Genomic DNA, 25,532 nt, shown 5'->3' with positions numbered 1-25,532 from the left:
TTCATTTACCATTCTCCTCAATCCTGTAAAAATAGATGCAGATTAATTTATGAATTTATAAAGACACTGAAGTTCTTTCCACAGGAAAAGGCTCTCATCACTTGCAAAGGTATAACTCCATTGATTCATGAAAGGAGCATCAGAGCCTCCATCTCAACAGGCATGATCCAAAACTCACTAACTTCAGTAAGACAAGTTGGTGAGGTATCTTTTATTGGACCAAATTCTGTTGGTGAGAGAGACAAGCTTTCAAGCTTACACAGAGCTCTTCTTCAGGTCTGGGAAATGTACTCAGAGTGTCACAATACAAGGTTAAACAGGGATAGTTTAGCATAAGTAATTAACACATATTTCAAGGGACCATTCAAAGTGAAGTGGCCAGCATGGGGGAGAAGGAAAAAAAATCTGGGGGGAAGGAAGGTTGAATTACAGATTGTTTTAATAAACCATAAATACAGTGTCTCCAAAGCTATGAATTTAAGCTGACAGGCTTGTCTTTTGAAGGCATTGTGCAGCAGTTTCCTTTGAGAATGAGGACTGAGAGGTCAGATATACTGTGAATGCTTTGTGAAAAGTGTTCACCCAGCGGTGATATGGTGTTTTTGTCATTTATCATTTTTCTGCGTGAGTTCATGTGAGGGTAGTGATTGCCTGGTTTAATCCACATAGTTGTTATTGGTGTATTTAGTGCACTGGACAATGTATCCCACATGTGATAGGCATGTGTCGGATCCATGAATCTTGAAAGGTGTCTTATGGGCAGTGTTAATCATCAGAACAGTGGAGATAGATATGTCTACATCTTGCAAAGTCCTCACCTAGTGCTGCCATATAAAACTCCCCAAGCCCTGCGCGGCCCTGCTCCCCTCAGCAGGTGCTAATCTGGAGCATTAGCCCAGCCCCTGGAGTGGTAAAGGGGAGATTCACCAAGCCACCCCAGGGCTAGGGAGCCGATATCCACAGCAGAAAAGCTACCCTACACCTTTATTATAATGGAGGATGTGGGTGAATGACTGCAATACATCCTTAAATAGGGGGCTCAGTGTAGTAGGTGCGCGGCGCCACCTTAAGAGTCCAGGGGAGGAGGCAAATTCTGTGCGAGGATGCGAGTTTATTACCCGCCTGCGGCTCGCGCATTAATTCGACGTTTCGCGCGCTCTCCTGTGATTGCCCTATGGCTCGCGCAGTGGTTCAGAGTCCCGCACGCGCCCCAGCGAGCTGTACGAGTTTAGCTCGCGCACAGATCAATGCTGGTCTCTCTCTCGCGCGCGCGCGCCTCCTTGGCCGGCTGCGTGTCTCGTGCGCGTCCTCGCGCCTTGGGTAGGATTCTCTAGCCACGGCGGTTAAGCAACTGGGCGTGTCTGAGTCTTATTCGTGAGTTTGGCGCGAGCTTGTGAGGGTGACGTGTCCTGCCGGTGACCAATCGGAGCGAGCAGAGGAGGTGGCAGAATGTGCCTCGCCCCCTCGCTCTTCCCTCATGCCCGTATTGGGCGGAGCCGGCGCTGGCCTGGTAGTGATGGCGGACGATGGAGATGGGAAACTAAGAACTGAGGGTAGCAGCGGTGGTGTCCTGGGGGGCGGGGGCGCAGAGGAGCCGCCCGCGGCGGCGGCGGGAGGCTGGGCTGTAGGCGGCGAGATGCTGCTGAACGTGGGGCTGCTGGCGCTGGTGCTGCTGGCGGCCTATCGGCTCTACCTGCGCTGGGGGAAGCGGAGCGGCCCGGGGGGCGCGGCCCAGCAGAGCCTGGCCGCCTCCCTGCCCCGCATGAAGCGGCGGGACTTCACGCTGGAGCAGCTGCACGAGTACGACGGGGCCCGCACCCCTCGCATCCTACTGGCCGTCAACGGCAAAGTCTTCGACGTGACCAAAGGCAGCAAGTTCTACGGGCCTGGTGAGGAGCCGGCGGGGGCTGCGGGCGCGGCTTCGCCTCCCCCCACAGCTGCTCTTCAGCTGGGGTGGGATCGTGCCCCCAAGCGCAGCACGATCCCCCCTCAGGCGGGGGAGCCCCGGCTCTGCCCAAACTCCCCTTCCCGGCGGGGAGCAGGCGCGCTCCGTGTGCTCCCCCTCGGCTGTCTCTGGCTGGCAGGTTGCTCGCTGTGAGGCTGGTGTGGGGATGGGTGGGCTGGCAGGGCGTGCGCGTATCCATGCGGCGGCGGGGGGGGGGGGGCGCGCTGTTCCAAAGTGCAAGCTACAGCTCATGCTGCTTATCTCAACCAGCCGCCCGCCCGTGGGCTGCGTGCTTTAAAATAGCCGAGTGCTGTTTTGGGACGCCCACATGTGAAAGGTTCTTGCAGACCCTGCTCTCTCCCCCTTCCTGGCCTTGCAGCTACAGTCCTGGCTGTTAACACTCCTGCTCACTGAGCTCTGACTGAAATGTAAAGGGGCGTCTGTGAAATAGTTAGAGGGTCCTGTGGCACCTTTAAGACTAACAGAGGTATTGGGAGCATAAGCTTTCGTGAAATAGTTGAAATTCTGAGTGGAACTGGAACTAACCGTCTCTGTTTGCGTTTAACTTAGTGTAGGTATGTAGTACCTTGTTTCTCAATCTGTCCTAATGGAAGGTGGGTCGAAGTGAAAGTTGATGGTGTCTTATTGACTTCATTCTAGCTTTAACAGCTGGAAAACACATGGAAGATTTGCTTATTTCATGGTGCAAATTACCTCTTCTGTTCTTAACACTACAAATCTTAACCTCAGGATAATTGGCGTGTAAGAGACTTCAGGTATCAGCACTACTTATGTAGCCTTTAAAAGTTTAAACGTAATCTCTTGGGGGCAGAGACTGCTTGTAAGATTTACTTCTCAGGAGCAAAAAAACCTACGAAATTAAATGTAGATGTGTAGCAGTGTTCGTCCCATGATATTAGAGAGACAAGGTGGGTGAGGTAATAGCTTTTATTGGAACAGCTTTTGTTGGTGAGAGAGACATGCTTTTGAGCACACAGCTCTTCTTCAGGTCTGGGAATGATACTCTGAGCTTGACAGCTAAATGCAAGGTGGAACAGGTTGTTTAGCATAAGTAGTTAGCACATATTCTAGGGACCATTCAAGGTATACTGGCCTGTTAACACCTCTGTGTGACAAAAAGAGGGGGTTAGTGGGTTACAGACTGTTGTAATAAGCCATAAATCCAATGTCTCTAGTCAGTCCATGATTTTCATGTCTAGCAGAGTTAGGAATTTAAGCTCCCAGGCTTCTCTTCTGAAAGTGTTCTGTGGATTTCTTTTGAGGATGAGGACTGACCCCTTTGTGAAAAGTGTTCACCCACAAGTGATGGGGTGTTTCATCTTTTATCATTTTCTTGTGGGAGTTCACTTTATAGTGATTGTTTGTTTTCACCCACATAGTGGTTTTTGGGGCATTTAGTACACTGGATGATGTATACCACATGTTGTGATAGGCATATGTAGGATCCATGGATCTTGAAGGGTGTGTTTGGGGGTGGAGTGGGTTAGATCATTGTAGCAGTGAAGATATGTCTGCAGGTTTTGCATCTGTTGTTCTGGAAGGGTCTGATGTTGCTTTGATTTGGTGTGTCCTGGTCTGTCAGGAGCTTGGCTCTGATGCTGAGCTTGGAAAGGTTGGGGGGTGGTTTAAAGGCCAGAAGAGGGGGTTCAGAAACAATTTCTTTCAGGATGGGGTCCCCCTTGAGTATGAGTTGTAGTAGATGATACACCTATGGGTTTCAGTATGGGGTAGTAGGTGACAACAAGGGGCCACTCTACCTTGAATGCTTGTTTCTCTCTCTCCAACAGAAGTTGCTCCAACAAAATATATTACCTCACCCACCTTGTGTCTCTAAGGGCTAGTCTACACAGGCAATGCTAAAGCGCTGCTGTGGCAGCACTTTAACTTGGGTTGTGTAGTCATGGCAGAGCGCTGGGAGAGAACCACCACCATGAGAGGTGTAGCTACCAGCACTGGGAGCGCAGCTACCAGCACTGGCGCACTGTTTACACTGGCACTTTACAGCTCTGAAACTTGCTGCGCTCGGGGGGTGTTTTTTCAGACCCCAAGCAAGAAAGTTGCAGGGCTGTAAATTGCCAGTGTAGACAAGCCCTAAGAAGTTAGTGTTGAATTTCTATATTTACATTGAAGCTTGTTTATTATAAACACATCCTGTGCTTTCATACCTTTTTTTTTTGCCAGTGAGGTGGGTAACTTTAACATTGTACACAAGGCAATTCAAACTATGCTGAAGGAATGTATAGTTGTAATCAATCAAGAAAATCATCTGTAAACAATGGTATGTTGGAAAACCTGGGCCAACTCAGCACCTTGAGAATTTTTTTTTTAAAGTAGGTATGACACTTCTTTTCTCTGTATGAAGAGATGGGAGAGATGCCCATTTTCTTCAAAAGGAACAATGTCAAGTTAAACAATGTGTAGTTATTTAAAAAAAAAACAAAAAACTTGTCAGCTCTTTTACTACTAATCTGATAAACAAATTTTATAAATCTAATGTTCCTTTTCAGCATTCCTGATGTCTACTCTTGAATTTGAGACCAAATAATGAAACTAGACTAGTCAACTTCACTTTCTGGTTCTTATCCGCTAGTATAGTAATATAAAGTCTGTGCTGCAAATACTGCTGTATAGTGTATACATCCAAACCTCTTTAATATACTTCTTCAAGTATATTAAAACATTTTTACTACTGCGTATTGTAAAATCCTCACAAATTCTGGGCCTGCACTACCTGATCATATCCTCTGTCTAATGGGCAGTAAACAGAATGAAGAAATCTTAGTACATTGTGTCATAGATATATGAATTTTCTTTCTTCTGTTTTTGTCACAGCTTAATAGTTTTATTTTTATATATTTCTTTGTGGTTTTTTTTAAACTGACAGCATGAGCATTTAAATATAGTGCATATGTGCGTAGAACAGAGGTGGGCAAACTACGGCCTGCGGGACCGTCCTGCCTGGCCCTTGAGCTCCTGGACGGGGAGGCTAGTCCCTGGCCCCTCCCCCGCAGCGTGCTGCTAGCACTCTGGCCTGCCGCTCCTGCCGGGCAGCGCGGGCGGTGTGGCTGGCTCCGGCCAGGTGGCGTGGCTGCAAGCTCCTGCTGCTCTGAGCAGCGTGGTAAGGGGGCAGGAGGTCCCAGGGGACAGGGGTGGTTGGATGGGGTGGAGGTTGTGTGTGGGGGGGGCGGTCAGGGGACTGGGAACAGGGTGGGTTGGATAGGTGTGGGAATCCTGCGGGGTGGGGGGGTGTGGCTATCAGAGGGCGGGGGTGTGGATAGGGGTTGGGGCGGTCAGGACAGGGAGCAGGGGGGGTTAGGGGTGGGGGTGTGGATAGGGGTCAGGGCAGTCAGGGAGCTGGGGGGTTGGATAGGCATGGGAGTCCTGGGGAGGGGAGGCCTGTCTGGGGGCAGGGGTGTGGATAAGGGTCGGGGCAGTCAGGGGACAGGGAGTAGGAGGTGGGGTACCGGGGGGTGGTTAGGGGCGAGGGTCCTGTAAGGGGGTGGTCAAGGGACAAGGAGCAGGGGGGGTTGGATGGGTCAGGGGTTCTGAGGGAGGCAGGAAGTGGGAGGGGCGGGGGCCAGGCTGTTTGGGGAGGCACAGCTTTCCCTACCCGGCCCTCCATATAGTTTGCAACGCCGGTGTGGCCCTCAGGCCAATAAGTTTGCCCACCCCTGGCATAGAATCTACATGCTGAAAAGTTAGGAAGTGTTCTGTAATCAAAATAACTCCATGTAGTAATTTTAAAATCTTCCATCTTAAAATTGTTTAACATAAGTAATATGATTAGTCCATGCCTTGAATCTCTATTAATAGTGTGGGGGGAAATAAAACCCTATCTTTCTAGGAAATTAAACTGTTTTCTGACCCTCGTCAGCAACTATTGTCCCTGAACAGTGCTGATAGTGGATTAATTCCTATTGTAGATGGACCAAACCATTTTTAGCACTGTTACAGAAATCTGTCACTCTCTAACGGTGCTGAACACATTTTTGTCCATCATAGTAGTTGTCAGACCTCTAATGGCATTGGTTTAGGGAGACTACTGGGGACAGTAGTAGTCCAGTTTCAAACTAGAGATAATTTAAAGGGTGTCAAACTATCCGTTTTTGACATGAATATAAAATGTCCACTTATGAACAAGTTTATCAAAACAGTCTTTTCTATTGAATAAATTGAGAGCATAACCATGGGTTAAAAGGTGACTTAACTACTGGTGAAAATGATTTGAAGGTTACAGGAATGGATTTTAGATAGTTAATTCACATGGTCATCTTTCTTTGGTGAACAGACTACAAATTATATGTGTAGAAATAATGAACACTAAATTTGTTATTTTGATAACACGTTTACATAGCATGCAAGTTTCAGATTGTGCCACTGATAAACAAAATAATTTGTTACAGTCAGCTAAAATACTACATACCTCAAGGGTGAATAAATCAATTTTAACATAGTTGTGAAACCGGCTTAATTGTTGTTGCTGCAGTGTATTTTTCCTGTGCTTAAGCAATAATTTACTTATGTGGGAGCTCCTAATGATATCTCAGAAGGGGCAGATGGTGAAAGCTTGGTGATGTACTTTATTTTAATGCTCAGTCAAATCAGTACACTCGAAGTGAGTTGACTGGCTTCTCTAGCATTTGTTTTATTAGGTCTGGGGTGGTGCTTCTGTGAATAATAAAAACAGGAGTCATGCGTCACTTGAATTTTCATCTTAATACTATGGAAAGACAGTAAATTTGTAACAGTTAAGGTCACAGCTTTGGTTTGTCTCAGTTAAGGTTGTAACTATCTTTCTCTAAAGGTACTATATTGACTGGGTTCCTGCTCTTGGGTATTGTGCTTCTAGTTAAAGACAAGCTGGAACTTCTTCACTCTCAGGGCAGGTCTACACTACAGCCAGGATCGACGCTCTGAGATTGATCCACCGGTGGTTGATTTAGCAGATCTAGTGATTATCTGCCAAATCGACAGCAGATCGCTCTCCAGTTGACCCCTGTACTCTACCCCCAATGAGAAGAGTAAGATAAGTCTCCCGTTGACCCCCCCACGGTATAGACCCTGCGGTAACTCAACCTAAGGTATGTCGACTACGTTATTAACGTAGCTGGAGTTGCGTAGCATAGGTTGACTTACTGCGGTAGTGTAGACATAGCCTCAGGCTCATTGAATAAGTGTGTCTTGAGCACAGATGTTCCGCCAGTTTTATTTCACTGTAATTCTTTTGTGACTCCTTTCCTTGTTGAAACTGCACCATTTTGGCCAGTTCTAGCTCTCGGCTGGATTTGTGAACTTAGGTTTTGTTTAGGCTGGTACTGTATCTTCTGACTAATTTGTCCTGTTCCAGTACGTGCCTTAGCACTCTGAACCATGTCCTGGTAGTGGTGGTCTAACTTAGAGATTGCTCTTAAGAGTTGCTTCAATGCTTATCTGTGCAGGGGTATCATCCTATCTACTTCAAAAGTGTTGATTCTCTGTTGAATCATGCTTAGTACTCTCTTGCCTCTGGTGACATACAGGTTGTCAGAATGCATTGTCTTACTCCTATTTTTTCCCTAGATTTGACTGAAAAGACTTTGGAAGATGATCTGGGGTATCTCCCAGTTCTGAAGATATTACCTGAAACTCTGTGATTGGAAGCAGATTGTTTTTGAGGCCTCTAAGTGAGATGGCTCAGAATACTTCAGAAACACCTGGCTCTAAGTAGATTTCCAGGCCCCGTATCTAGAGAAGTTATGGTCTTGTTTGTATGCCTGCTGGATAAAAGGTTCAATGCAGAAATTGCAGAGATTCCCTCCCAGTGAAACCAAAGTTTGGTACATGCTGATTTCCTCTTTGTCCCTCTTTCCTGAAATGTGGCACCCAGAACTGGACACACTACTCCAGTTGAGGCCTGAGTAGAGCGGAAGAATTACTTCTCATGTCTTGGTTGCAATATTCCTGCTAATACATCCCAAAATGATGTTTGCTTTTTCACAACAGTGATAAACTGTTGACTCATAATTAGCTTGTGGCCCACTATGACCCCGTTCCCTTTCTGCAATACAGTATTCCTTCCTGGAAAGTTATTTCCCATTTTGTATGTATGCAACTGATTGTTCCTTCCTAAGTGGAGTACTTTGCATTTGTCCTTATTGAATTTTATCCTATTGATTTCAGACCATATCTCCAGTTTGTCCAGATCACTTTGAATTTTAATCCTATCCTCCAAAGCACTTGCAACCCCTCCCAGCTTGGTATCCTCTGCAAACTTTATAAGTGTACTCTTTGCCACTATCTAAATCATTGATAACGATATTGAACAGAACTGGACCGCAAACTGATCCCCGCAGGGCCCCGCACTTGATATGCCCTTCCAGCTTGACTGTAAACCACTGATAACGACTCTCTGAGAATGGTTTTCCAACCAGTTATGCACCATCTTTTAATAGCTCCATCTAAGTTGTATTTCCCTCGTTTGTTTATGAGGAGGTCATTTGAGACAGTATCAAAAGCCTTATTAAAGTTAAGATAGACCACATCTACCACTCCACACACAAGGCTTGTTAGCCTGTCTAAGAAAACTATTAGGTTGTTTTGATACGATTTGTTCTTGACAAATCCATGCTGACTGTTGTTTCACTTTATTATCTTCTAGGTGTCTGCAAATTGATTGCTTAATTATTTGCTCCATTATCTTTCTAGGTACTGAAGTTAAGCTGACTGGTTTGTAATTCCCCGGGTTGTCCTTATTTCCCTTTCTATAGATGGGCACTATATTTGCCCTTTTCCAGTCCTCTAGAATCTCACCGGTCTTCCATGACTTTTTGAAGATCTGGTTAATGGCTCAGATATCTCCTCAGTCAGCTCCTTGAGTATTCTAGGATGTATTTCATCAGGCCCTTGGTGACTTGAAGACATGTAACTTGTCTAAGTAATTTTTAACTTGTGTTTTTTCCCTATTTTATTTTCTGATTCTACCTCATTTTTCCTGGCATTCACTATGTTAGACGTTCAATTGCTAATAACTTTTTTGGTGAAAACTAAAACAAAAAAGTGTGTGTCTGAGATAAAGGCAGGCCTTATTTGCTATGTAGTTTTAGTACAAAGATGTTCCCTGAAGTGGGAGTGTCAGCCTGGTAACTTGTCCCTTGAAACCTTTAGGGTTGAGCAAGTAATATATTTAGCACATATATTTAATTTTTCGTCAATAGGTCTGTGATTACTTTCCCAATATGGGTAAGCATTATCACCTTTTTTGCATATGGGGTAACTGAGTTGAGAAGTAATTTGCACACTCATGCAGCTCTGCCACTAACTTGCTGTCGATAAAACCCAAGTCACCTGACTCCCACTGATATTGGTACCTTGCAGATGTGGCTCTGGTGCAAAAAAAACATTGATTCAATTTTTTGTCACTATAGCATTAGCACAGATTTCCCCAAGGCACTCACATCCACTGGTGCAGGACAGTGCAGTGTCTTTGTCCTCAACGTCACAGCCTGATGGCATCCAAGTCTCGAAGCTCTCTGTACAGGAGACTTCTGACACTTGTACTGTTTACATAAAGTTTATTCTAAATAAAATTTGTGCATAGAATTCTGCGCCCATGCGGGGGTGCAGAATTCATATTGCCTGCATATTTCTGTGCCCCTGCGCAGAAAAACGCAAAAGAAATTTGCGGGGGGGACATGTCTCTTCCCCTGGTGCAGCTTCAAAGACGCAAATCACTGGGGGGGGTGGGGGGCTGGGTGTGCGTGCCTGTGGGGGCGACGTTGATCACCGTCAGGGGGAGGGGCTGGCCAAGTGAGATACACCTCTGTCCCTCTCTCGATACTGCGGCTCGAGGGGCGTGGAGGAGGGTAGGTCTCTTTGTTATGCAGGAGGAAGGCTCTGTCCCTGAGGCAGAAATGTAGCTGCCTGCTGCCTAGTAAAATGGAACTTCTTGAGAATTGAAAAAACACTTAATTAATATTAGTATCATGTTACTGAAAATTATTTGTTTTTAAGTTAAAGAAAATAGCTTTTGTAAAAAGCCCCCACATTTTGTTCATGTTGCTGTTGATGGTTAATTGATCTCATTTTACCTGTGTGCATAGTAAAATCGTTACTCTATTGTTAGCTAACTGTTCCCATTCTCACTCAGTTCCCCTGGGAGCATAAAAACCTGTAAAAGTTTTAAGGCCCCTACATTGCCAGAGTGATGTAAAGCCTTATAAATGACAGTAAGGGAATCCGCTAGGAAGATCTATGTGCTTTCTCACTTTTTTCCTGTGCCAAAGTGGCACAGTGGGGTTAGATTTTTACTTACCCATTTAAAAGGCAAATTCACATGGTCAACATTTACCAAGCAGTCAATAAAATGTCAGAACAATCAGAACCAAACACTTACCAATATACCCACATAGGTCCAGGACAATGATTAGCAAAACTCTATGACTTTCATGTGTGAAAGTCTGAGCAATTTAAAATGACGTTCTACTTCTCCCCCCCCCCCCTTTTGGTGTTTTGTAATGTAATTTAAATGAAAATCCAGGATTACAACTGGAATGCAGGGTATTAGTTACCAAGTATTTGTGACTTAACGTTCATGTGTTTAGGAAATGCTGAATAGTTATTGTGACTTTTTTCTGTATTGTAGTTTAAATAACTTATCAAAACATTTGAAACTGGTGTGATTCTATTGGATTATTTTGACAAATAAAATTTGCAGACTTTTTAAAAAAAATTTGTGCAGAATTTTTAATTTTTTGGCACATAATTTTAAATTGGCGCAGAATTCCCCCCAGGAGTAAAAGCTTTGCCCTGTTATCAGATATTCCAAGATGGAGTTGTAAGCATAATTTTTGCAAGTTGCAGGTGGCCTGAAGACATTAAAACAAAACTTGATGTTTAGCATTGTTGTTTTTTATGGCTTTCATTCCATTCAAGGTGCCTAACCACACAAGCTTGAAAGGTACCCTGCTTTTCAGAGATATGTATTTTACTAATCAGATATACAGAGCCAGTGAGGATGGTATTGTATTTCTGACTACGTACTGTGTTGTACAATGAGGTGGAAACAGGGTCAGAATTTGCAGACTCAACTCTCTTAACATCTGGTGGAATGACCAGACTCTGGGGTTGATATGAAGCTATCAATGGAACTTGCTGCAATCTGTGACTGAAATCTGTGTAACATAAAATAATTTCTTTGTCTACCAACTTGTTCTAATTGAATGTTAGTCAAACAGTTACAGTGGTAACATAAGCTTCCTGTTGGCAAACACAGCATCCCATTTGACCTCTTGCAAAAGACTGCCACTGTCCACTGTCATTCTGTGCATACTGATTACTCATTTTAATTTAGGTATTTGTTGCCAGCTCAAATTAGGACTTCAGTCTATAGTCAGAGTTTGAGGGGACAAACCACTAAGGTCCAAGACTTAATATTTTAGTTAATTGAATTAATTGCATACACGGGTAGTGTACAAAGTGGTAGGGTTAGGTTCTGAACAAGGTGAAGTACCCCAACTACTGCATTTCCATATACTTTTTTTTAAATATGCCAACTTAAAAATAATTAGTGTCAGGAAATTCTAAGACTGACACTAGCGTCTTTTCTGGTAAGTTACCAATTTGTATAAACCATTTCATCTTGTATCTTAGAATTTGTGGTCGGTCATGTTCAAGAAAAAAATCAAAAGCAACAAAAAGAAGGTTGGAATTTTGCATGTCATCTTTTTTTTTAACTATTACTATGTTGGAGTGGAAAAACATCCATTGCCAGAAACTGAATGCTTCCAAGTAAAGACTTAAATTTAACTGAGGCAACTTCTTTTGTATAGCATCTTTCATATACACTGTACCTGAAAATACTTTAATGTTAATTTCTCTCAGCAGTGCAAGTAGGCCGGTACGCTCCGGTACGCCGTACCAGCAAGTTTATTTATAGCCAGTACAGCGTACCAGAAGGACACAGCAGCAGCCCTGCCGGAGGAGAGGGCTGGGGGGCAGGGCTGAGGGTTCTGCTCCTCTCCCTGCTGGAAGGGGCAACGGGAGGAGCAGAACGCCAGCAGCTCCTCTGGTGGCAGTACCCGCCCCGGCTTTGCTCCCCCAGCCCTGTCTCCGGCAGGGCTGCTGCTGTAGTACGAAGAAGGACGGAGACGCAGCTCTGTGCCTGGAAGGGGCAGGGCTGGGAGTTCTGCTCCTTTCCCTGCTGCCCTTCCCAGCAGGAAAAGGAGCAGAACCCCCAGCCCCGCCCCCTGCCCTTCCATGGAGCTGCATCTCTGTGTACCACAGCAGTAGCCCCGCCAGAGGAAAGGGCTGGGGGGTGGGACTGGGGGTTCTGCTCCTTTCCATGCTGGGAGGGGCAGCGTGGAAAGGAGAATGCTGGCAGCTCCTCCGGTGGTTGTACCGCTGGCCCCTAGCCTCGCCTCCCCAGCCCAGTCTCTGGCACAGCAGGAGGAGGACAGAGGGTCCCCCCCACCCCCCGGTAACATGGGCTGGATGTGGGGAGGGGATGGGGAGAGTGTGGGGGCGCTGGGCTGGGCGGTGAGGAGTCACATGGAGAGGTCACGTACCCCCCCCTGTACTGGTAAGACATGGATTTTACGTGCACCACTGAATTTTCTTCTTACCTATGCCTGTTAACTTAAACTAGCAGGCAAGACAAGGTTTCATTTGACACCGGAACTGAATTTGGGAGATACAGGAAACCAGTTCCTGACAACAGGAGCTACAGAGAAAGTAGTATTCATGCTGAATGTGAAGGGGACAGGCTAATTCTCAAACACCCTCAATTTGTTTGGGAATAGAGAGAGATCTATGGAAGGCTGGAGCAAGCTCATGGATTTTTTTGTTGTTGTTGTTACATTTTATATGTATAGTTGGGATTGGAAAACATAATCCCGACTATACATATGAAATGATGGGGTCTAAATTAGCTGTTACCACTCAAGAAAGAGATCTTGGACTCGTCATGGATAGTTATCTGAAAACATCCACTCAATGTGCAGCGGCAGTCAAAAAAGCTAACAATGTTGGAATCATTAAGAAAAGGATAGATAATAAGACAGAAAGTATCATATTGCCTCTTTATAAATCCATTGTGCGCCTACATCTTGAATACTATGTGGTGATCGGGTTGCCCCATCTCAAAAACGATGTATTGGAATTGGAAAAGGTTCAGAAAAGGGCAACAAAAATGATTAGGGGTATGGAATAGCTTCCATATGAGGAGAGCTTAATCAGACTGGGACTTTTCAGCTTGGAAAAGAGCTGACTAAGGGGGGGATATGATAGAGGACTGGTAGGGAGAAAGTAAATGAAGTGTTTATTCCTTCTCATAACACAAGAACGGGGGGCGGGGGGGAGGTGTAACCAAATGAAATTAATAGGCAGCAGGTTTAAAACAAGAGGAAGTATTTTTTTTTTCCCCCCCCACACAATGCATAGGCAGCCGGTGGAACTCCTTCCCAGAGGATGTTGTGAAGTCCAAGACTACATGGAAAGGTCCATCAATGGCTATTAACCAGGATGGGCAGGGATGGTGTCCCTAGCCTCTTTTGCCAGAAGCTGGGAATGGGCGACGGGATGGATCACATGATGATGACCTGTTCTGTTCATTCCCTCTGGGGCACCTGGCATTAGCCACTGTCGGAAGACAGGATACTGGGCTAGATGGACCTTTGGTCTGACCCAGTATGGCCATTCTTATGTACATTTATTTAAAAGGGTGATTTTTTTTTTTAAACTGAATTCCAAAATGAATGTGGGTGAGATAATCACACTTCTTTTTAGGTGGTAGAGGCCAGGCAGGAGCATTTGGCACATGCTGCATCTTAAATAAATGAGATTAGAGAAAATCATAGAAGTTCAAACACTCAAGGTGAAGAGATTTCAACATAGGGAGACAAGATGCATAGCTATTTATGGCCATATAAATACACCATGAAAATTTTTTTAAGGAAACATCGATTTAATCACACTTGTCAGAAAACTTTACCTACAAATGTAACGACTGACAACTAAGATACTAGGAGAAAGGAAGAAAGTAGGGCTGTTGATTGATTAAAACTGTGATTAATCGCAATTACACTGTTAAACAGTAATAGAATACCACTTGAAATTTATTAAATGATTTTTCTACATTTTCAAATATATTGATTTCAATTATAACACATTTCACTTTATATTTTTATTACAAATATTTGCACTGTAAAAATAAGCAAAAGAAACCGTATTTTTCAATTCACCTCATTCAAGTATTGTAGAGCAATCTCTTTATCGTGAAAGTGCAACTTACAAATGTAGATTTTCTTTTTTTGTTTTTGTTACATAACTGCACTAAATAACAAAACAATTAAAACTTTAGCGCCTACAAGTCCACTCGGTCCATCTGTGGTGGTAAACTTGAAAACGGAAATTGGCTGTTTTTAAAGTCCCATCTCAACAAGGCTTTGTCTAATTTGAAGCTTATCCCCAAAGATGTTTGTTATAGTCACTATATGAGAAAGTTCAGGTGGAAAACATTTTTAGGGTTTTAGGAGGGATCCTCAAATTCTGGTTTGGAATAGAAAGCAAATTACAACCGTAATAGAGGAAATTCTAGTATGACAGCCAAATTCATTTTATTTGGCAATTGCTCATTTGCTCCCTCACTATAACCCTATATTATCTCTTGATTAAAAGAAATATAACGTGTCCCACATGTAGTAGTGATGCTGTAGCCTATCTTACAAGCTGATTATTTTTCCTTATGACTTATCAGCATTTCATTAAGGAATTCCATCCCCTCAAATTTCTTAGACTCAGTCCTAGATAAGGCTATTTCAGGTGGCTGTATACGATGTCTAAATGCCAAGAGTATTTTCAATCTGGAATTTTTGGCTACCACTGCATTAGCTAAACAAAGCTTCACAGAAAAATGGAAGAATGTAAATTGTGATTAAAATTTAACAGAACTTGTATCTTCCTCCTTGATGGTTGGTAACTGCACTCCAGCAATTGCTGGTATGGACATTTATACCTGAGCTGTACCACTTCCTGTATTGCTAGTTGGAACAATCCAAGGTTACCGCTAAAGTGTTGGTCCACATCAATGGTCTGGGAGCATTAGTCTGGTGCATTGTTACATTAAGTCAAGGGCGTAGGACCTATCTGTAACCCTTGATGGCCTGTCATGACCTAGAGACCTCCCCCCTCCCTCCTCTTGATTTAGAGACATCCTCAGACCCAATTTGCCTCCCTTCTGCCCCCACAGGGGTTTAGGGGAGGGGGGCTTGGAGCTAGGATTCTAGACACCCCCGCCAGCTGTGAACAACTTGGGGGAGTGGCAGTGAATCAAGACACCACCCACAAAACACAGCCCCCCCACTTAGCCCATGTGGGCAGAGGGTAAGGGGTGGGGGAAATTTGGGGGTCCAGCCATGATGTTTGGAGTTTGGGGGCTTGGCAGTATAGTGAGGAAGGAGTTGTTGGGGGGGTGGGGAAGGAATTTGGGGGGGAGCATTGTGGGGGTGTCTGTGGAGTGGGGGGGCTCAGCTCAAAAAGTTTGAAAACTGCTCAGAGTGCAGATGGGTTAGCGAGCAGCTCTGTGAAGCAGGGGGTGTGCAGGGAGAGGGGTAGCTAAGGGCTGTGTGTGGATAGCTCGGGATGCAGGGAGAGGGGTAGCTAGGGGCTGTGTGATGGGAACCCTCCCCCCATCGTTGCTGCTCCCCCGAGTGCTCTGCTGGCCCTGGAGCTGGGTTCTCCCGCCTGGGTGGCAGCTGCATGAGCAGTCAAAGGGGTCTGGAAGGTGAGGAGCAGCTGCAGCCCTGGGCACCAGCAGCAGGAGATGGGGGAATACCCTGCTCCATAGCACCAGCCAGAACAGGAGCTGCCCCACACTTCCCCGCTCCAGCTTTCAGCCTCTTAACTGGGCTGGGGGAGAGAAGGAGGTGTGGGGGTGCATATGGAGCTGCCTCCTGGGCTGCCCCACTCTGGGTAAGGTGCTACAGTTTTGGGGGGGGGCAATGCCTCCTGCACCCTGAATTCCACCCATGGGCTTGGGACTTTATCCCCGTGGGGAGCACTGTGGCCCCCTGGTTGAGAACCAGTGTTCTAGAACAAGCATATGTATATCTTTATTTGTATACCAGCCCATCAGCGTACATGGTGGCTTTTAAAGCATGTTAAATGAGTTAAAAGACTGGCTTCTTGCCTTGAAGAGCTTACAATCTAAACTAAGTAGACAAATATACAGAAGTTAACTCAGGTCGGGGGAGGGAGAAGAGAGTTCAATCATTTAACCTCTTCCCAAACACAAAGAGAAAAGATATACAGCTGTTAAGTTGCTTGAAGACTTGTTCTGCTGCCTACCCTACCATAAGTGTATTTAAAAATGACTTTTCTTTTATGTTTTGCTGTTTAGTCTATTTGTTTTATTTTTCTTTTGTAACTCTTCAGTCTTGAATAACATTCACATTTAAATGTTAACCTAATACTGCCATAAGCAATATATATATAACTCCATTTAATTTTCACATTTTTCTGAGTTAAAATAACTCAGTGTAACTTTTTTGTAATTGGGTATAATTATGTAAGGCTAAGCCCATTGCATACGATAAACTGTTGCTCTTTTTTGTTACTGTTATTATTCTAATAAACTAGTGCTTTAAAATATTTGACCATTTTTCACTTATTTAACAATATTTGACTAATTTACCAGTTATTTTTGGACCAGTCAAATGCCCAGCATTGCTTCCTGTCTTGTCTGCCTTTCCATGTACAAGTTGTTATACAGTTAATTCACAAGAGGAAAAGATTAAGTATAACTACTTCCACACTAGTTACAACTGTGAATTGTTCAAACCCGGCCAATCTTCCTTGGGTCATATTTGCAGTAGGCCCAAATATAAAAGAAAATGTGATTGATTTTGAGTGCTCAGCTGTGACTGATTATTTTCAGGGGTGCTGAACACTCTCAAATCCAAAATAAGTCCAGATGGAGCTATGGGTGCTCAGCCCTTATTTCAAGCTGGGCATCTAAAATTAATGAATACATCTAAACATTTTGGCCCTAGTGTTTATAGTAATGTAGGTGCCCTTTGCAAAATAGCCTACATCACTTGTGACCCTTTGTTTTTGCTTTTTTAGAAATTAGCTTCTTAAGACTCTTAGCTATATTTGCTTTGTTTTTTAGGAAATCTTAGTTTATGTGCTTTTGGTATAAAATAACTAGATCTGAATTTCTAGAAGTCAGTCTGCCCATCTGGATTCTTGTACTGAACTCTTCACCAGGATGTCAAGCACATGTTTTTGTACTCTTCTATATCAGATTACATTGCAAAGGACTCAAAAGAAGTATACAAACTTTTACTGAAATGATTGGTTTGTGATTGGCATATAACTTTCTCTTTGAGAGAGAGCGAGAGAGCATGTTTTGAATGAATTGGATTTTGTGCACAAGTTCATATTTTACAGGAAAGGATATTCTGGTTGTAATATGCTACTCTAGATGGCTATAATCATCCACTTTGTATGTGTCAAGTTTCAGTACCCAATTTGATGCTCAAGTCTTAACAAGAGTTCTTGGCTGTTGGAGCATGCTCAGTGTTGTACCTCTTGTTCATGAGAAACACAACAGTGGTTAATCTGATTCAGTATTTTTGTGTGTGTAGATCATGTCACAAATGTCTTTGTATCCATTTTCTTTTTCATATCCTTCCTGATTTAGGATTACTGAGTACCGAAATAGAGCAGGGTTGTTAATATTATACTGTATTTAAGAGAAGCCTTTTTGAGATTGGAGGAGGTGATGTGGAAATACACGTACTCTTGCAATGTTGGCTTGATGTTACCCTCTCACAAACAAGGCAGTTATTTCAGTGAAATAGTACTGAAGAGAAGTACATTCCATGAAAAGTGCTATGTAAGAGCTAGGTATCGGAAATAGCTCCCTCAACATTTTTCTGTTTGTTCATACTACGGTATGTCCAGTGGGACCTCTAGTTGCTTATAGCCCTATTGTGCGATGTTCAAACACTTACACCCTGCCCTGAATAATTTACAGTCTAAATAGACAGGACAGACAAAGCATGGGAGAAAGGAAGGATTATCATCTCTGTTTTACAGATAGGGGAAATGAGGCACAGAGTAAATTTTACAAGGCTATATGGGAACTCAATGGCGCAAGGCTGACTTAACACAGACCATTCTGATCAAGCATCTTTCCCGCCCCTAAATTGAATATGCTTGCACCTTCCTGGATGACTCTTCTCTGTTAAGTACAAGGAAAATTGTTCCATAACACCTCTTTAAAGTTGGAGTTTGAAAAAATATTTTAAAAATATTGATGGGTGGCAGCCTATTAAATCTTGTAACTAGGTAATTGCCACAGAGGGGCTCAGCAAAAGCAAACAGTGTAATCCACTATTTGAAATAAAATATTGTTTACTCAGAAATTTACATTCAATGAATCCTGGTGTAAACAACCAGAATTAGAATGTTTTCCCTCTTACTCCAGAAGAAATTGGTGCCTCTTTGGGAGACGTTTCAGAATCACTGCAGCACAGGGTGATGGAAGGCTTATTTCTAATGAGTTCACTTTCTGGAATGGTCAATATACAGTACCTTCACCTGATCTTTCTTCAAGGAAGAGGGAATATGTGGTAAATTCATGCTGGCAATTTTAGGTCAGTTAGACTTGAAATACAGCAATTTGAGTTCCCATACAATGGCTGAAGTCCTATTTCAAGGACTAGCTAGCATTAAATGTAGTGATTTAGACATGACCTTGCTAGTTGAAAAGAAACTCCTTTTTGCTTTTGTAATGAACTTGTTAAGTCTCTGGCAGAACATTAATATTTGACCACTTTATTAGAAAAGAGACTACTGGAAATTACAGGTCTTATTACTCATCTATAATCATTTTTTGTTGTCAGCAAAACTGGATGGATGCATAATTCTTCACAGGTTGCAAAGCAAACAAAAAATTCCAAAGGCCACCCTAAATGCTTTGAGATAGATCATGAAAACATAATTACAGTATCTTGTTATTTTTACCAATATTCTTGTTATTTTTAATGGAAAATTTTCTTAAAGTAAATAATCATAATCTAATTTCCTGTTTCAATTAGCATGGGTTGACTAGCAGAGAAGTTAATTTTCCTTAAGGAGGGCCTCAAACTGGAATAATTTGCAGCAGGTTGAATATTACATTAAATGCAGCTTTCCAAAGAAACATACAACTTCCCAATTTACAGAAACAGCTGTAAAGCTTGTAAAATCCTGGTAAGTTTTTACTCTAGATACATGGAGCAAAAGCCTTTCTGAGAAACTTTTGCTTAGACATATGTCAGTCCACACATTCCCATTGACTTTATACTGAAAGCCTAAGTTACTTAAGTATGTAATGCATTTATTGAAACATTGAGTATGGGAAAGGAACATTGTTTTAAGTACTTTGGGAAAGAAAAATCTGAAATAAAATGTCATTCCATTCTGTAGCCTGTAGTTAGTAATTGCTTTTTCTAGGGAGTTATGACACCATATGGTATCAGGCAAGGAATGAAGTTTGTGTAGTCTAGTGGCTTATGTTTTTCTAATTTGTTTTTTTTTGTACTCTAATTCAGAACTTCAAGGACTAGGTGATGTTATAAGTAGATGTATTGGAGTACTGCAGATTGACTTCAGGAGGATCGTCTTTAAAGAAATTGGTTTTGGTGCTCCTGCTTCAGTGACGAGGGGCCTTCCCCCCTTTTGCTCTGGCTTTTTAAGTTACTATCAATCTTCATACTCCAAAAAGATAGTCTGTAAATAGAGCTGAAATGATGGTGACTAATACTTAAAATGCTGCAATAGGCTAAAGGCTATTAATAGATATATTGAGTTCTGCATACTTCTTGAGTAGCCTGCAAACTATTAATCATTCAATTTTTAGCCATTTCAATCATTTGTTTCAGTGTTAAGTCTAAATTGACTGTTAAAAGAAAATGGTGAAGGTGCATGTTAAATTGTTTTTTCCAGGGTACAATTAAAAAAATTAAAATACATGCATTCTGGAATGTATTTGGAGTAATGTTTTATTTCACACGGAGATCTTTATTTTAAAAGCACTCTGTTTTCCTTTGTGCCATAAAACAAGTTGGTAGGTTTTTTTTCATTCTGGCTTACTTAAATGCTTGTAATGCTTTTTGTGCACAGTTAGTCATAATTGCTTAGGCAAAGCTCCGAGTACCCTCTGTGCTGAGATTCATAAGCTTCAGGCAATCAGTACGTATAGTACTGCATACATAACAGGAGTTAATAGGCTATGTGACTTTAATAAAGAATTAGCTTTGCATGTAGAGTTTCATGATCACACTCCTCCATTCATATGCAACTTCTTCTGTCTTCTATTCGCCAGTGTTCTAGTAGTGTGGGATTATAAACAATTCAAAGTCCATCTTTTAGGGTTTAGATTAGTTACTTATTGCCCTTTGCCTATTAGCATTTATTAGTTAAGATTAAATAAGGGCTGAACTAGTTAGATCTCTCTCTAATCAATCTTGGTATTCCTCTGAGATTCTATCAAAGTGCTCATACTTTCACAAACAAGTGTGTTAGATGAAAGAGTACTGAATATCTGGTTCAAAAACTTTTTTTTTTTAAACTACATGATTGGTAGCTAACTAGCTGTAGTATACAAAAATTGGGTGGTGTTCCCCATTTCAAATACCTTGGTGCAGAAAGGTTTGTTTGAGCTGGTATGTGGCAATGCTGTACCAGCATTTATCTGGCAGCATTACCAGTTTTTGAAGAATCTAAGCTTTCACTTAAGTTTCTTGCTGTTATGTTTGTGAAGAGAACAGTGTGCATATGAACTGATGTCATGGCTATGTCTTCAGATTGACAGAAATGAGATCAGAGTGGTGTGAACAGCCCCGTGATTTAAATATGAATGTTTCATTGCTGATCTATTTAACAGAAACATCCAGCAATTTTTGGGACTGTAGCCAGATATTGGGTAGAGTAGTCCAATCACATTTTCCCCTCCACTCTTGGTGCCTGAGAAAGGGCATAAAAACTTAATTATCTGGCATTTGGGGGGGGGGGGGGGGGGAGGAGATGGGCAGGTGCTGGTTAATCAAATATTCCGGTTAACTGAGTTATATTTTATCAGTGGAATACCAATTTTCAAAGTATTAGAATACAATAAAATGAATAAAGTATAAAATACAGTAGTACAGTATACAGGTATTCACCAACCAATAGTAGTACTGCGCTGCAGAGTGGTTGGTTTCTTGAAGCACTTAAGTGTATACAAGTAAAGTTTTCTATACGTTAGGTTATTTTATGACACTACATATTACTATGGGCAGCACAGGGCGTACACCCATATCACTAAAAATACACTTAACACTAAAACTACTGAACATAATTTAATCTTTCTTTGATTTAGAAGGCACGTCAGGATCTTGCAGTGCCTCAGGATCATCATCAATGTCAATTATCATTGTAGATGTAGGTGGTGTAGGAAATTGGGCTGAATCTGTAATGACCCTATGACACACCCTGGAAGCTGCTTTTTTGAATAAATCCCTGATGTCTTTTGCATAAAAGTAGAGTGTAGAATGTGCCACTGCATAACCTCCTGGGCAGTATACTAGTCCTGGTTACTAGATTGAATATTTGTATTGGGAGATATCAGAAATGCCGGTCAACAGAGCTTTCTAGTTGATAAAGTGCTGGATAACACAGCTTTTACTGTATATTGTACAGTACTTGCTGCTAACATATTAGCAGGATCATAGATGCATGGTAGGAGCTCAGAACCAGCATAATGAGTGCATATAGGAACCTTATAGTGGAGGGGAGAAGCTGGCAAGTCTGGTTTATACATCTTAAAAATGTCTGTATTTTACATATGACAGTACACTATTAGATGAGATCTTTAGTCTACCACATAGCTATACTAGACAAAGTAATGTCAGTTAGTTATTCAATATATTTTTTCATAGAATCTAACTTTACATTTTGGTTTGTATTTTTTTTGTTTGCTACACATTAAAGAGTTGGTGCTTCAATCTGTAGTATGTAACTGTTTTTTTGGTTTCTACAGCTAACAGTTCCCAAAGGTTATGTTAAGTGTGGTGTGCTTGAGGAACTTGGCCACCTAACATTAAACAAATTGCCATCAAAGTTTTTGTATAACTATATTTCTTTGTGGTAATTTTTTTTAATATGTAATCATGCAACATTTGGGTTACTTTATGTATGTAAAGGAAACTTTTTATGGAATTTTAAAATTCTGTTTTTGCCCTCATCAAAAGTGTAATGAGTTAAGATAAATTCTGGAAAGCTATTTACCAACCTCAACAGGAAATCCTATCCATCAGAGAGTCAGACTTGCTTTCCATACAGTAACCCTCTATTTGATAGTTTGAAGTTTCATTAGCACAGTTGTATGGTTCCTCTGGTTATCTACTGCACTATGTGGTAATTAGTTGCACTGCTATGCTGGAGACTGACTCAGCTGCATTCATGCAAGTGTATCAACTAGCTTTCTGTAGGGAAAAGGTTATGTCCATGTTTGTTCCGGTCAAACTCCAGATTGGGTAACTGTTTGCCTGTCTAAAATTCCTCTTATGTTCAGTTGGATAAACTATTAAAAGTAGAGGCAAGATGTTTATGAATGTTGGTCTGTAATTCTGAAATAGGTGTGGAGACTAACTTGCCTGGTAATCTCCACAGAAATAATAAAAGGGTCAGAGGCAGGCAACTACAGTCTTCAAGTGTACTTATAAAATCTAAGATTAAATTGGCAGTTGAAAAACTTGTTACTTTCGTTTTTGGAAAAGTAACTGGCATTGTTCTCAACTCAGTTTTAGTCCCAAACTTGTATTTGTTTTTACAAATAAGGTCAGTAGATCAGCTTCCATGACTGGGAATAAATAGCTGTGAATGGAAAAAATTTAAGACACTGCAGTGTTTGAAACCCAAATGTGGCAGAATGGAGAACCTGAAAATAAAATGGACTTCCATCAACTTTCATTGCTCTGCCTGAGAAGGAAAAAGTAAACAATACAAATTATAAAGTAAACTGGATTAGAAAACTAAACTTTAATATAGGTAAGAATGCTTGTTTATTTTAAACAGTTATATGCCCCTTTAAACACTGACATGCTGTGACTATGATTCTGACTCGATCCTGCAGTAAGCTGGTTATTAGCCTTCAAGTTGGGACTAAACAGTTAACTGATTTACACTACCAACCTTAGACATCTTGTAGTCCAGACCTTCATTATAGAATAACTTGGAATCAAATCAGTGTAATTGCTTCATTTCCCATTTCATTGTGTTAGGGCAACTTTATAACAACTCTGAGTTTGATGGTTCGTAAAGCATTTCTTTAAAAGAACTGTGTGAAATGGTTGGACCAATACCCTGGTTTTACATTAAAAAACTGTACTTCCACCCTTGGTATCACAGTTGAGTTCAATGACCTAACATCAGGGAACTTAAGTTGCAAGTCTATAATGGATTTCCATTTTAAGATGTTGCTAGGACTTGAGGTCAGAGGGCTAAGTCAAACTTAAATGGTCTCTTTTGTATGTATGAACTATTTCCTAGTAGAAAAGTTTTTCCTTTCTCATTCTGTTCTCATGTGCCTTCAACTTCAGAATGCAGAAGCACTTGAAATCACTTTCTCACATAAGACAACAGTTTGACTTTTGATGTGGTCTTGTCAGGTAGCTGTGTAAAATATTTATTTTTCCTGCCTTTGCTTCTCTTGTCAGCCTTCCCTGTCCATCTCATAGTGATGCCCATTGTGGAGATGCAGTGCCATTAAATGCTTCAACATTACAAGGCTGCTGTTCCCAACAACTCCTCCAGAAATATGGGATGATGTAAAGTCTTGTTTTTCCTGCTGTTTCTGCCACACACAACTTACTCAAGTGTTGAGGTCAATCACTATAAACAAACTTTGAAAATATCAATTCTGTTTTCTATTTTCAGAGGGTCCATATGGAATATTTGCTGGCAGAGATGCCTCCAGGGGACTAGCAACTTTCTGTCTAGATAAAGATGCACTCAGAGATGAATATGATGACCTATCGGACTTAAATGCTGTACAAATGGAAAGTGTTAGAGAATGGGAAATGCAATTTAAAGGTAACTTTTTAAACTAGCAAAATGTAATTGTTTACTTATAGTACTGAATCTCTCACTGACAGATGGGTGGGCGCTTTTTAAAATAAGTTTCTTGCTCACTGTACAGAAGTTACGGCAATATTTTTCTTATTGGAAAGGGAATTCTGACTTACTGAGTTTTATCTATAAAAGGAATTTTAATATTGCCCAGGTATGTATTTTTAATTACTTTTGTTTATATAAATAGCTAAATAGGAAGTGTCATGTTTCAGACTTGATGTGTTGAAGTATAGAATTTCACTCCACTAACAGAACAGGTCTTGGAGTGACTAATATAGAATATGGCACCTTACAGTACTAAGATGTTCAGTGTAGATTCTGTTTAATCTTTCTTGTTTGGGTGTAGTACTGATCTGTTTGGTCTTAAAAGTTGCATTATTTTCATCAGGCACAGGAGATAAGTCAAGTCAATTTTCAAACCACACTAAAATCAACAGGCTAATCAATGGGGTTGCAAAGGTATAAGGATAGAATTTTCACCAACTGTTAAGTTGTGGGAGAGAGTGGTCAAAGAATGGACAAGTGGAAAATCCCTAGAAAGATATTTCAGGGTCTGATCTTGCTGTCAGTCAGTGTTTAAAATTCCTTTGACTGCAGTGATGTGGAATCAGAACCTTAGCATGGGGGGAGGAACCTGATCTGTAATGCACATTAGTTACAGCGAAGAGATTACGTGGAAGTAGCTGCATTTGACTGTAATGGATACATAAATGTCTTTTCCAGAAAAATATGACTACGTAGGTAGACTCCTAAAACCAGGGGAAGAACCATCAGAATATACAGATGAGGAGGATATCAAGGATCACACTAAACAGGATTGAACTTTGTAAAAACCAAAGTCGGGGCCTTCAGAACTGCAACCTCTTATTTCCCCCCTCACAATGTCCTGCATCTTTGGGTACAGTTCATCTGCTGCAAAAAAACATTCAACAGGTTTTGTACAAAGAAAATAACACAACGAAGATTTGAATACTAGGCATTATTTGTGCTGCAAAACTTTTTGTTGCAGTTTATTTGTAATGTGTGGTAAGGCTTCATTTATGAGGAGGGGCCAGGGATGTAAAAGGTTTAAAAAAAGAAAAAAAAAACCCACCACCCTACTCCTTTTTAAAAGTAAGATGAAGCGTTCACATAGTCCATACTTACAGGCTCTCTAAGCAAGTTTTTTAAGAAAATGACAGGTTGAGTTTTGTTTCACACATTTTCTCCTTCCGCATTAAAAAATATTTACTCATGTACATCAATACTAGAAGTCTGGGCCACTGCAACTGGTGTTAAAATGTGAATTTCCAAATTTGTTTTGTATGTAGGCAGTACTAGCCCTGGCAGAAAAACTTCAGTTTTCTTGAGCGACATCATTGCAGATTTGAAGGACATACAAGTGATCTTTCTCTCAAAAGGATCTGGCAAAACTATCAGCTGAAGCCTGCCT

General features: G+C 41.7%; 1 protein-coding gene across 1 annotated transcript; it reads left to right on the top strand.

The window, feature by feature from the left end:
* The first annotated feature begins 1,426 nt into the window (after nucleotides 1-1,426).
* Nucleotides 1,427-25,168, top strand: PGRMC2 (progesterone receptor membrane component 2). The gene is made up of 3 exons (XM_024211423.2): nucleotides 1,427-1,889; nucleotides 23,906-24,061; nucleotides 24,824-25,168. The coding sequence occupies exons 1-3, from the start codon at nucleotides 1,478-1,480 to the stop codon at nucleotides 24,919-24,921; spliced, it is 666 nt and encodes a 221-aa protein (XP_024067191.1). The 5' UTR covers nucleotides 1,427-1,477; the 3' UTR covers nucleotides 24,922-25,168.
* Nucleotides 25,169-25,532: the final 364 nt, after the last annotated feature.

This window comes from Terrapene carolina, unplaced genomic scaffold (assembly GCF_002925995.2).
Source record: "Terrapene carolina triunguis isolate 2854851 unplaced genomic scaffold, T_m_triunguis-2.0 Scaffold66, whole genome shotgun sequence".
In the NCBI taxonomy this organism is placed as follows: Eukaryota; Metazoa; Chordata; order Testudines; family Emydidae; genus Terrapene; species Terrapene triunguis.
The sequence above is the reverse complement of the archived record's forward strand: the minus strand, read 5'-3'. Positions and strand labels throughout refer to the sequence as shown.

Excerpts from the sequence above, each read along its gene's own strand:
- PGRMC2 (XM_024211423.2), top strand. The coding sequence starts at position 1,478 with ATGCCCGTATTGGGCGGAGCCGGCGCTGGCCTGGTAGTGATGGCGGAC. Across the intron at positions 1,890-23,905 it reads CAGCAAGTTCTACGGGCCTG|AGGGTCCATATGGAATATTT; the intron begins GTGAGGAGCCGG and ends TTCTATTTTCAG. Across the intron at positions 24,062-24,823 it reads ATGGGAAATGCAATTTAAAG|AAAAATATGACTACGTAGGT; the intron begins GTAACTTTTTAA and ends TGTCTTTTCCAG.